The following is a 13,357-nucleotide window of genomic DNA, read 5'->3' as shown; positions in this document are numbered from 1 at the left end:
CGCGGCGGGGATTGGGCGGGCTGAGGGCAGAAGATGGCGACGCTGGGGAGTCGGCAGCCTGTCGTTTGTCAGCGCGGCGGCAGCATCCCGCGGCCCCTGAGGAGCGCCGAGGCGCGCTCCCGCTTCATCGAGGGCTCCATCGTCAAGATCTTCATGGAGAACTTTCTGTGAGTGTGCGGTGGGCGCTTTCTCCTCCTAGGGGTGGCGGCCAGCCGGCCGCCATTGGTCGCGGTGCGCCCGCGGGCGCTGCTGTGCGGTCTCCTGCCGCCCCGGGGGTCGGTGTCTGCCTTGGGCGGCCTCGGCTGCCTCCCGCCGCCCCGTGTTTAAGCGGGTGCGGGGCTGGAGAGATGGCGGTTAAGTCAGGAGGCCCAAACGTGTAGCGGCGGGCTGGCGGGGCAGGGACGCGCGCGCCGCGGAGCGGGGAGATCCCTCGGTTATTGGGAGCCCTTAGTAAGGCTGGAAGAAGGAGTGCGTGAAACGGTTTTTCCGTAGCAGGTGGTCCCTTGCGCAGGGAGCGGGGGAGGACCCGCTGTGTCCAGCTTCTGCCTACTGGGAATACCGTTTGAAACTATTATAGTTACCAGCAGAAGTTTTCAGGGCGTTTTCTTACGGCTGTTTTGCTGGCAGTTCCATGTCAGCCTTGAACACAGTTCTGTGTAGTTCACTGATCATGCTACAGATGTTAAATGAAGCTTCAAAGGTAGTAGTTTAAGCGTCAACACTTAAGGGTTCTTTTAGAGAAGTACATGGATTATGTTGATTTTTTTTTTTTTAAGTGCCATAGTGTTTATAAAGTTCAAAAAACTATTGTGCTTTCTAGAACATACGACATCTGTGAAGTACGTCCAGGACCCAATTTGAACATGATTGTAGGTGCGAATGGGACAGGAAAGTCAAGCATTGTTTGTGCCATCTGCCTGGGACTGGCTGGAAAACCTTCTTTCATAGGGAGAGCTGATAAGGTAACTGTGACCTTTTATAATTGTAATGTTTAATCTGAATTGCATTAAGAGACATGTTCGGGTAGGTGGGAATACTATCTTTCTTGATTTGTTTTATTTTTATAAAAAGTAAAGTGTCCAAATTGTAGAATAATCTGGTCCAGAGGCCATGCTTTTACCAAAGGGGTTTTGTCTTGGTTAACTGCTTGTTGTCTTGGCTGAATTATGAAATGGAAGTGCCTGAATTGTACTGGAACCTGAGTAGACTAGGTGTTATACTTGAAGATGTCTAAGCCTCCACAGTGTGTTAGGAAAATGGCACCTAATGCATAAGTAATGTTTGATCAGAAATATCTACTAAGAGAGAAATTTTTTAAGAAGTCTAGCTTAAATTCCCAAGTATATAGAACTTGTAGAAATAACATGTCCTTGATGTGCCTGAGAATTTATGTAAAAGAATAGAGCAACTGATTTTTTTATTTAAATGGAAGTTGGATTTATTGGGGGTTGTTCTACTGTTTTCATTTTTTGCTCCCAAGAGATCATTTGTTGACATTATAGGAGGAAGTTTGTACTGTCAAATTTTTAAGTTTTGCTCTTGCTTTCTTGGATATTCTGATTGGATAGAACATATTTCGGTAGATCATGGAGCACTGAAGCTGAGTACCTAAATGATTGTACGTATTCTTTGGTTGAAGCTCAGTCTTGAGCAAGTGTAAATATGGAAAACTGACTGCATGGCAGCATTGTGTATTGGTATTTTTATTTGCTTTTCATGCTTATATGTTTTTATACTACTAGAATTGGCAGTTCTATTAGTACAGATATTTGGCAATGTCTTTAATTTGTGTTGCCTTTGTTCCTCAAATTCTTGAGAACCTCTTCCTCCCTGTGGATCTGCTGCTTATGATCTGTTCACATTTGGAGGCTGAAATTGATGACAAATTGTTAACCTGGGGAGGAAGCTCTAATGCTGCTAGTTGATGATGAAGATAATTCTGTCTTCCTTTATTTTTAGTTTATAGACAGCCAAGATAAATTTTAGGTTTTAATGGTAAGTTCTCAAGAAAATAACGCATTACAGCTACTCTATTATACAAATACATATTTTTGTTAGAGTTTACTTTTTAATACACTGTTACTTTGCAATAATAATTTCTGTAATTAATTTTGTAGGTTGCTCTCTTTGTAAAGCAGGGGTGCTTGAAAGCTGTAGTAGAAATTGAACTGTAAGTAGTAAAATTGTATTTTCTCATGCATTTTTAGTTAGATTATTTTTGCACGCAGTCATTTACAAAGTTTTGAAAAAAAATCTGGTGTACAGATGTCTGGTTTTAAGCTTCAGATTTACTTTTTTTTTTTTTTACTCAGACTTTCAAAATTTTAAAGTTAAATAATTATCGCACAAGAAATAAGCAGTCATGACTGGTCTTGATTTTGCTTTCTGAAGCATCTTGCCTTATCTTGATGTACAAAGAATGTATAGATAACTATTGATGTATATGATGTGTTTTGCTTTTGATTACATTTAAGGTTCAGATGATTCAGATACAGTCATTATTGCCATCATAACATAGTGGTTGGAAATTATTTTTAAAGAAGGGAAAAAAAAACCCAAAACCAAAGTCTAAATTGTAAAACCAGATATTCTGCCTTCAATCTGTTATACTGATATACTGCTGGTATTTGGGGTTCCTCTACATTCTTAGTGAAAGCATCGCATACTGAAACAAGATAGAAGGAAAAAAAATAAGTAGATCTCACTAGTTTGGCTAATGCAGTCTTCCAGGTAAACTTCTGCAAAACAAAGCAGCTGAAAATAATCTGGACTTACTCTGTAAAATTGTGATCAGTAAGCTTTGGTTACAGGGCAATATTATGTGTGCTTTTTTTTACAACTAAAGAGAGACTATCCTAATAGAGTTCCTAAATGGGTGTTGGTTTTGTAGTGGTCTTAACATGAAGCTGCGATAGCACAGGTGGTTTTGATGAGCCTTAACCTGATCTGTTTGCCTGAACTAAATAGAACACAGAGCAAATCAACTGATCCAGAGCATGAGTTGATTTGCATAACAGTTGGCCACCCTGGTCAAGAGCATTGTATTAAGGAAAGAAGATATACTGGAACAGGCCTTTGAAAAAATCCTGTCCACTTTCATTCTTTTGTGAGTGATCGAGAAAGACATTCTTTGGAGACTGGCCAAGCAATGGGTCAGGAGGTAGACTCTGTGATTGTTTCAACATAGACGCATCCCGATGTTACTTGAAAGTCCAAAGAGAGTCTTGCAGTATGTGAAGACTGAGCATTGTTATTGTAGTGGTTGCAATGCAGTTCAGTCCTTTGTCTGATGGGTAGAAAATATTTAAAGGCGACATCTAGGGTGAGAGAGCAGTGATGCAGAAGATCGCTTTTTGACAGGAATTTCAAAATATGAATTCTGTAAGCATGCACCATTTTGGTTGAATCTGGATTGTTACTAAAATAAAGAATTATAGTAGTAAAAAGTCCTTAATTTGATTTAAAAAAAGAGCATGGCTTTGTAGGTCTTTTGAAGTAGGTCTGGTATATTAAAATAAGGTAATGGATACTTGTGAGGAAATAATCATGTAGTCTTCAAGAAGTAGTTTCATATCTTTATGGCACTTACTCCAAACACTAGAAGCTGTTGAACTATTTGCTTCTGCTTTGACCTCTACTTTTAAGTCTCCTAAGGTGCACAGCCTCCAAACTGTTATGAGTCCTTATTCTCCATCTTTGACAGTATGCTGACTGATCAGGCACTAGACAATTTCTAAACCAAAATGGTGAACAAAATTTCAATAATTTATTGCTATCTCATTGCTCATTTGTTACTGATGCATCTTAACCAGAGGAAGTTTTTGAAGATAAGACTTGATCTAGAGAACTAAATGGACAACTGGTACATCTCTTCTGTTCTTTAAAAGCAGAAAATGAAAATAAATTAGTATTTTTCTTACTGTATGATACTATTTTTGTTCCAAAATGGAGTATATATACACAGCTTACTGATGTAGTTCTGTACACTGAAGTTTTTTACTTTAAAGGCATAGCGTTATTGTGTACTCTGGCATACCAATTTTAAAACTTACTAAATAACATATAAAAACCCTACACTTTTATATGTACTATTCACATCTCTAACAACTTTTAAATAGTTCATACATTCAGCATGACTATGTAATTTATATGAATAACTTTCTCTGAGTTAAGATTTGCAGATATTCTCAATGTTTTCCATGTGTGATTAATTCAGCACTGAAATACTGGATGTTTTCTGAAGCATAAAGTGTGGATCTGTTGCTACTGTCCAGTTTATTTATATTAAATATTTAGATATCTAAAAGTTTTAGCATCTTAATGCTAACATACTTTGACGTTTGTTAATCTTTGCATATTCTCAGAAGTGTAAACGCTTCTTTTTATTAATCAGGTTTAAGCCACCTGAAAATATCATTATAACACGTGAGATTCATGTGGTGAATAACTCATCAGCATGGTTTATCAACAAAAAGCCAACAACCCTGAAAACAGTAGAAGAGCAGATTGCAGCCTTAAACATCCAGGTGGACAATTTGTGCCAGTTTCTTCCTCAGGTATGAATGAATTTTGAAAGACAGTGAGTACAAATGCAGTTCTTGTTTTCAGAGGGTTTTGTTGCTTCTTAGATTTTGTAGCACTTCAGCAGTTTAATGAGACAACTTAAAGAATGAGGTAGCCGTACTGGTGTTATGGTGAAAGAAGGAAGGAACTGTATGACAATTTAAGGCTCACTAATTGGATGAATTTGTACTTGCTGTCAGTTGAGACTGAAAGGAAAGCTGCTGGTCAACACTGGCAGTGGTATCTCTCTGGGCTGTGTGTGCTGCTGTAGGAATGTTCTTAAACAACAAATCTGCAGGGAAGTTTTTAAAAGGTCTTTAGATTTAGCACTGTCTCTGTATTTTTACCTCCATGGTTCCTGTACTTCTGCATCCCTAACTTTCCCAGTCAATCCTTGTATGAACTTTTCTTGGATTGTATCCAGTCAGTTCCTCAGGATTCGATCCTGTACTTGATAAGTGAAGGGGAGTTGTATGCATTTCTTTCTCTGAAAAACAGAAAGCAGTCCTACTAAATGACTCTACAGTTGCAACAGAGATTGCCAGTAGAGCCTTCTTGGTAACGTTTGTGGCTCAGCAGTTCCTTGAGCTTAGATAGAGTGGGACTTAAAGATGTTTAGAATCAAATCATGTAAGTATAAAATAATCCTGAAGGGAAATATCTCCTAAAGGAGAGAGAAGATTAAAGAGTGCTGTGAGTAGTTACTGTATCTGAATCCATGCTCAGGCATGTCAGGATTTCTGTGCAGATAACTAAGGTGCCTCACAATTGCACCTTAAAAAAAGGTTACAGTGTGTTCCTTCCTAGAACCTTTCCAGTTCGTGTTAATCAACAGGGATTGTAATACGAGGAAACCTTATCTGAGTGTAGACAACCATGGGTTTATTCCTCTGTTCAAGGAGAAGTGCATTAAAGAAGACATGCTGAAAAACATTAAAATTTCAAAAGCTAATATTGTGGAAACAAATATTCTGGTGTTTTTTCATTTATATGTTCACAATATTTTTTTATAAAGTAGAACTTCCTGCATACTCTGCCAACATAACTGTTGTATTTAAAACAGCTTTTTTTTTTTCTTTAGTACATAAATATCAGTTCAGTGAATATTATTGTGCTGAAAGTTTTGGTTTATTTGCTCTCTGCCACTGTAGCAATGACAAGCACACCTTTCATTCCAGTCTTTCTTGGCTTTGAGCTGTTCCTCTGCTTTGGACAGCAACAATGCTTCTTGATACCCTTGGCTGCCAGCCTTAATATTAACTTCTACGTTGCCTAACTTTTGGGTTAACCATAGCTTTTATACTGGGAGGTGTAGCCTCAGCAGGGTGAGAACAGATTTAAGAATACAGTGGAATAAAACCTTTACTTGTCTGTACTAAACTGTCTTTTTCAGAAGAATGATAACCGGTTAAAAATAACGAACCAACTGATGTTGCAAAAGCTGACAAACAGCCAAGAACAGCTAAGGTTTAAGCTTAAATAATTCCAGAACAGCTCCAAAAAAACCATGAATGAAATCTTACAAATATTTAGGAGTGTTTGTTTGCTACTCTGAGATGGTTATCCTATGCTTAGCTTAACTATGCCAGAGCTATCTCATAGAACTGTAATTCAGGTGATGTTTATGACAAGTAAGTTGTGGTATTTAAATCCTATGTTATTGTATTGCACTATTCTAACTAATACTGTATTTTTGTAATTTTTTTTTTTTTTTTATTTTCTAGGACAAAGTTGGAGAATTTGCAAAACTGAGTAAGATCGAGTTGCTTGAAGCCACCGAAAAATCTATTGGTTCTCCAGAAATATACCAATATCACTGTGAACTGAAGAACTTCAGAGAAAAGGAAAGAGAACTGGAGGTACACATACACATTTTGGAGACAGAGTGCAGTGACTGTAGGGAAATCAGCATAATAAAACTTAGCCTGAGATCTTATGGAATTAGGGGTGGTATTTGTTTACAAAGTCTGCGGTAAATTGATTTTAGCAAATCATGTTCATCTCTCAGTATTCATTGACTCTGACACTCACATGCTTGTAAGCATGAAGACGCATGTGCGAGTATTAATAGTCTGGACACAGAGAACAGCAGATGCCTTTTGTCAAGTACTCATCACTTCTCTGTGATTCTTGACTTGCAATAACTTTTCTGGACAGATCTTTTATGCCTTTTAGAAATCATGAGCTGTCATAGGGTTGTCTTTTGCTTCAGTCTTGCTGACTTCAGCTTCCATAAATTGTGGACAAGATTGTTGGCTGCTACCTGTTTTTCCTGGAGTATTAACAAAGAGGAAAACAAAGTGTATATGCAGGAAGCTGAAACTTGTTGCTGTCCTGGTGTTAGGATACAGGGTCTTTCCCTGACAGTCACTTGTGCTGTGATCTTAACAGAGCACAGCTTAGTGATCTTTGCAGGAATAATGTACTTCCTCCTGTTACTACTGGGAATGTTGCCTTCAGAACAGTGTCTGTCATTACCCATACAGGCCGTTCTTTTAATCTTCTGTTCTGCTATTTCTTCTTGTGCTTGCACACGTATATGCATTTCGACTCATGCATGCTATGTTTACAAAACTTAACATTTCTGTTACAAATCTCTACAAGATCTTTCACAAGCATTTTTGCTATTTATATTTATCATAACCAGTTATGGTGGTTCAGAAATGTCTAGATTAAAAAGAGGCTTGAGCTGTAGGGACTGACTTCCTGAGAAAATTTTTAAAAAATACATAATGCAGATTAAGTTTTCTGTTTAAATTAGATTTGTTTTCACGTGAAGTATGTGATAAAAGAACTTGAAAAAGCTGGACAACTATTCTTAGTTGGATTGTTCCCCTCTAATTACCACTGTACTAAAATATACTTTCTTACATTTCTGCTTTAATGTACAGATGAGTTGTGGACTATTTCTGAAGTGTTTTCACGAAGTAGATACATGAAAGTATCATGTATGTACACACATGAAAGTACACAAAGTAAAACGTGAAAATCTGTATTCTTGCAGAACTTGTGCAGAGACAAAGCTATTGCGTTGGAGAAAATGAGACAGAGGGTTGAAAGATACAAACAAGATGTTGAGAGATACCATGAGCGCAAGCGCCATCTAGACTCAATTGAGATGCTTGAGAGGAAAAGGCCTTGGGTGGTAAGCTTTTGTCTTCTTTTCAGTGTTTTTCTTACCTAACCATTTTTCCTAATACTGCAATATTAGTTTATTTAAAAAAAAATTAGCTGTTATTACAATTGCTTGGTGCAAAAATGCCAGGTCTTGAAATACTACTCTTGGCCCAGCTTTGATCAGAATTTTGCTTGTACATGTAGCTGGACTGAAGAAGTTGCTTAAGATGTAGCTTAAGTAGTTACTACCCATTTAGGAAAGCCAGCACTATGGGCCAAGAGCAGTACTCGTTTTTATTCCTCAAAGACACAACTGGCTTACTTCAAGCTATGCCTAGCCAGTTCCACTTGCTTCTTCTAACTATAATATTTGGTTTTGTTTACAGAATGTGTGTTTTTTAATGTTTGTTTGTTTTGTTTAATCAGGTTGCTTTCCCCCTTTTCTAATTTTAACTTATTAATTGAGGTTTGGTGTACATTACATAAATCATGGTGAATATAGGTTGGCAATCTCAAAAATTTTGTCATTTTGAACAACAGAAATTTTACACCAATTTAAAAAAGCCTAGGATCAAGGACAGGTCATTTATATGAAGCAAAGTAAGTCTTTCTGAACAGCACTTCGACAGTAGTTTAGTTTAATGTTGAGTGGTCAGTCAGATTATTATTAACAGTTTAAGCTGATGCAGATTTTATTATATTGAAGCAATATGTTGTTTGCCTTGTCCGCAAGCTTCATAGATTTCATGAAATACAGGTAGAGAACTTATAAAAACTTACATGTAATTTTTATGGATGCAGAAAACTTTTGTAAGGCATTTTGTTGCAATTTTGCAGATACCAAAACCTCACATGGTTATACAAAGAATTTTATGTCCCTTGTATCTTGAAGAGCAACTGAATTCAGGGTTGTACCTTCACTGCCTTCAAACCTTCACACAGAGCACAGAGGGATATATGAGCAGCAACTGAAGTAGATGAATGGTAATGGGTGCTAAGCAGGGAGATGTGTGCTCTGTACCATTAGGATTGGACTTCTGCACTTGCTGAATAATGCAAGTTTTTCTTGCTATACATGCATTAGTCTTGGTTTATTAACAAGAAGAGGGAGTTATTTTATTAGTAGTGATACAGGTCTTGCATAGTTAATGTGAACTGATACTCTAGGTCAGGAGTGTCAGACTCATTTTTTGCCAGAGCCACTTTGGCCGCATGGTTGCCTTCAAAGGGCCGAATGTAATATTACGACTGTATAACTGTAGGAGTAGTTACATGTAAATGCTGCAGAATGTTACAAAATGGAGATGGCAGGCAGCCTGAAAACAGGTCAGCTGAAATACGGCACTGGATTGTGTCTTGATACTAGTGGAAAAGAAGAAGTCTAGTGCTCAACTTGTTTTATTGTTTGACCACTGTAGAACTGTGTTTTTATTCTAAAGACTCCACTGTTTTTTACCTGAGGAACATTTTTCTAGTCAAGTGTTTTCTTATCAGTGCCATTTGCTTCTATATCTGTAGAATTTCACACTGTTTTTATGTATGTCTATGTCTAATAGGCTTTTGAGCATCTGCTTTAAATTCCATAAAATGGACCCTAGGAGTAGTGTTAAAGATTTAGACTCAAGGATTTAGGGGATGTTTTATGTTCTTTTATGTATCTTAATGGGACTTCCATCAAATGATTGTGTCATCTATAATCAGTGAGCAGATTTAAGGAGCTGCATTTTTTAAAAAAAGTAGATTGTCCTTCTTTTGGAGGGTCTTAATGAGAAGGTGTTTCTTACCCCTCCCAGCTTAAGCTTAAAATAGTATGATATACCATAAAGTATACTCTTTTAAGGTATTGTAACAGCAGGAATTGCTGTTCCTCATGCTGTAAATGTCTTGAAAACACATAGTTCTGAAAATATGTTTTGACCAAGCCATGCCCATTCTTCTATTCTTCCTCTTCCATTCACAATTGAGAAAAGCTTTGTTGCATAGTTTAAGTGCAAATATCTCTTGGGAGGGCTGAAATCCTTTGGAAGTTCTGCAGATCTTTCACTAGGTGCATGATTACAATCAAGGCTATTTGCGTAATGGTTACAAAAATTAAGATGTGCCTGCCAAATCAAACAGCTTTCCCTTCCTCTGCACCCCATGTACATGTATCTACTGCTCCTCCCTCTGGCCCTCCAAGAATCCTGTTTTTCCTCATGAACCCTTAAAAATCGTTGAATGTCATGTTATTTTCTTTTTTTTGTTTGTTTGTTTGGGGTTTTGTTTGTTTATTTTTCTCCAGACATCGTAGCACCCAAAAAAATTCACTAGTAATGACTCCTTCAGCCTAAGCTACTTTCTCCTCCAAAATTCCCCCTTCTTGAAGTAGAAGTTCTTGGTCACCACACTTCTTACTGTCTCTTTCTTCTCAGAAATGCATCTCCAGTTAAGCTCCATAGGTAGTGACTTCTCAGGTATTTGTGGTGTACAGTCGAGTTTTTGTTTATTTTCCGAGGTTCTGTCCTGCTCTGTCTCTGTCCTCGATTTACTTCAGGGTTGTATCTGTTACTGACTCTGACAAACTGTCCACCTCCTTCCTTTCTCTTTACGTTTTCTGCGGTTATTAGCTTGAGGATTTCTGCCTTAAGTAGTGCTCAAACTATGGACAGAAAGGGCTAAAGAATTACTTTTTCCACACTGATCCCAGTTGGACTTAGAGGCAAGATAATTGCAGACAAATTGGTAGGTTCTTCTGCTACTTGAATTGCATATTCTTTAAGAACCGTTAAGTGGTTCCCTGGAGACAGAATGATCCCTACATCTCCTAGTCATAGTGACTAGTAACAGGAGGCTTACTTAAGCAGTTGCTCTACTTCTAGCTTCAGAACAAGATTTTTCTCCTAAAAAGCATGTGCAATTAAATAAAATAGTAAAATATTAGGGCAGTATAAAATGCTGGAATAGAAGACAGAATTCTTTAATTGTTTTACTTTCAACTCCTCTAAGGAATATGAAAATGTTCGTCAGCGGCATGAGGAAGTAAAACAAAGCCGAGAACAAGCCAAGGAAGAACTGAAGAATCTGAAAGAAAAGCAGTCCCCAGTCACAAAAAAAATCCAAGAAACTGAAGAATATTTTGAGTCTCTGGATAAGAAAATCAGAGATAAGGTAACATTTTAAATTCTTGGATAACTTTTGAAATATTTGAGGCATTCTCTGTTCAGCTTTGTAAAGTGTAAAGCTATGACCTCTTTTTTGTCATGTGCCGTAATGATGTGTATCTGAAGAAATTTTTCTGAAGTACTTGTGCTCTTAGTTCTCACTGCCTTCTCTGTGTCTCTGCTCCATTAAAGCAGTAAAACTCAAGAATGCCTTCCTTAGTAAACCTTCAGCAGCAGCTCTGAAAGTCCACTCTCTTAGTATTGTAAGAGCACACAAATTTTGTAATTCTCTTTGTAGAACTTTCAAAATCTTCAGGGATATAATGTTAGAGTTTCCTTGAGTTAGATACCTATATTAAATTGGTTGCCTGTTTTCATTTGTTCTGTAGTTTGGGTTCATGGATGCTCTGTTTATCTTCTTAAAATGTAGCTGGTTTGGGTGGTCGATTTATGCTAAATTAGAACTTTTCTGCCCTAAAACTGTTCCTCTAATATTTAACCTAATTCCATAAGTAGGGAATATTCTTTTATTACACAGTAATTCTGCATCAGCTGAATTCTCTTACCTGTAAGAGAATGTAATGGTAAACCTACCTTTGCCTTACGGCTTACTGTCTGTTTTTTTAATAGCTGCTCTCTCTGGGGATACAGAACATTACCACTTCTGTATGACAAATAGAAAAGTATTGTAATTCTCTGCAGATTAACTACTATGTACTATTCCAGCTGCAGAAGTCATTGTATACATAGACTGCACAAATTTTTAACACATAACCAAAGTTAAATCATAACATGAGAATGTTCGGTGCAGTGAGTTCTGTTTGAAGATAACTGATCAGATCAAAGGACTTGGTGTGGAGATGTGACATCTGTAGAGGACTGCTGTCATGAAGCATCTTGTAAAATCAGGGTCTGAAACTTCAGTGGCATTTAGTGCACTGAGCTATTACACTGTCCGTGTGCTTGCTTTAAAATACAAACAAACACACACCCCCTGCCCTCCCCCCCCAAAACAAACAAATACCAAAAAAACCCAAAACCAGAAAGAATGTAGAAAGACAAAATCACAGACTGTCGTTCACACCACTTTCGTTTTTGTTGTGATGTAAACAGTATTACTCACCCAACTACATTGCTATTATTGTTATTATTATTTGCTAAATGTATCCTTTGAATTTAGTGCTCCACAATACTGCAAGAGTTTATTATGCTGTGATTTAAAATACTTAAACATTTTAAAACTTTGCAGTTTTATTTAAGTAGACATTTGGAGTGTGGTTGGGGTTTTTTGTTTGTTTTGTTCTTTGTTGTGGTTGTTTACGTGTAAGTGTACTTACTTTCCTTAAAGGAAAGTTAACAGCTGGGAGCTTGACATTAATTTTCATAGTGCATTAATGGCCTCCATGCTTGTGAAGTGCTAAACTTTGTTTTCACCACTTGGTGTTATCTTACGAGATTTTACTCCTTTTTAAATTTTTTAATTGTTATATATTTTTTCAAACAGAAAATAATTCTACTGAACCATTGCTACCGCAATTCTTGGAAGTATTGGGCTATATTTGTATGAAAGTTGTCTTCTGTTGGTATGAGTTAATACTCTATTTATATGCGAAACCTAAGAGAAAACAGCGAGCGTTTTAGTTTTAACTTGCAGGGAGCATGCTCAGCATAGAGTATTTGCTACAAAACTGGGAAAGAAAAAGTGGGGAAATGTACTAGCTGATCGACTCATACCCTTGAATCAACATACTTTTCTGCTCAATCTAAACTTGTGCCATAAGTCTTTCATACAGGAAACATTCACAAGGGTAGCTGTATGCTGAAGTGGTGTTTAATTTGGGCCTTGGGAATGAATTACTTGCATTTTCTTCTACAATATTCCAGAAGACAAAAATATGGGAAGAAGAAAGGATGCTACACTTAAAGTAAATAACTTACAGAAGACTGACTGAGATATTCTAATACTGCTTTCCAGAGATTATTTGCTATTCTTTTAGTTGCAATGTATAAATAATACTATGTTTTATATAATATTGCAGTAAGACATTTCCAAACCTGAGTTTTATTCTGATATTAAATGATATGTCCAATTCTAATTTGAATGCTTAATATTCCACCTTGGAGAAGCCCCCATGGAGTCCAAAATCATGGGAAAGGCTTTATGGAATACATTGTATATGTGGTTATGCTGTGAACAATTTGTGTGACATCAGGCATGTTAACAAGATGTTAGAGATGTATTGCTACTTCTTGAACTTTTGTGGCAGTAGCTCTTTTGGGTACTGAAATCCATTTCCTTCCCACGTACCTTCTTAGCTGGTCTGTGAAAATGAAGTCCCTGTAAAGGAGAATCAGTGCTGCTTGCACTCTCAGGAGATACTTTCGACCTAAGGCAAAACCTCAAGCTTTTCCAGTACCATACCTTAAAATTGTTTAAATTGCTGTTTCTTCACTAGTTCTTCACTTTTTCATAGACGTAGCTTGAATTTATTATAACTTAGAATTTTATCTTTGTGATGCAAGCATTTGGTGAGCAT

The 13,357-nt window shown here is 37.2% G+C and overlaps 1 protein-coding gene across 1 annotated transcript in view; it reads left to right on the top strand.

Moving 5' to 3' along the window:
• The window catches only part of SMC5 (structural maintenance of chromosomes 5), a 43,505-nt gene continuing 30,148 nt past the window's right edge, over nucleotides 1-13,357 (top strand). Inside the window, exons 1-7 of the mRNA XM_082074944.1 lie at nucleotides 1-167; nucleotides 821-962; nucleotides 2,118-2,170; nucleotides 4,394-4,556; nucleotides 6,288-6,422; nucleotides 7,568-7,708; nucleotides 10,666-10,827. Coding sequence (XP_081931070.1) covers nucleotides 34-167; nucleotides 821-962; nucleotides 2,118-2,170; nucleotides 4,394-4,556; nucleotides 6,288-6,422; nucleotides 7,568-7,708; nucleotides 10,666-10,827 — 930 coding nt within the window. The 5' untranslated portion in view covers nucleotides 1-33. The remainder of the gene's footprint in view (nucleotides 168-820; nucleotides 963-2,117; nucleotides 2,171-4,393; nucleotides 4,557-6,287; nucleotides 6,423-7,567; nucleotides 7,709-10,665; nucleotides 10,828-13,357) is intronic.

The sequence above is a fragment of the Streptopelia decaocto genome (genome assembly GCF_964273445.1).
Source record: "Streptopelia decaocto genome assembly, chromosome: Z".
Lineage (NCBI taxonomy): Eukaryota > Metazoa > Chordata > Aves > Columbiformes > Columbidae > Streptopelia > Streptopelia decaocto.
Note: the sequence above shows the minus strand (reverse complement) of the source record. Positions and strands in the feature narration are given on the sequence as shown.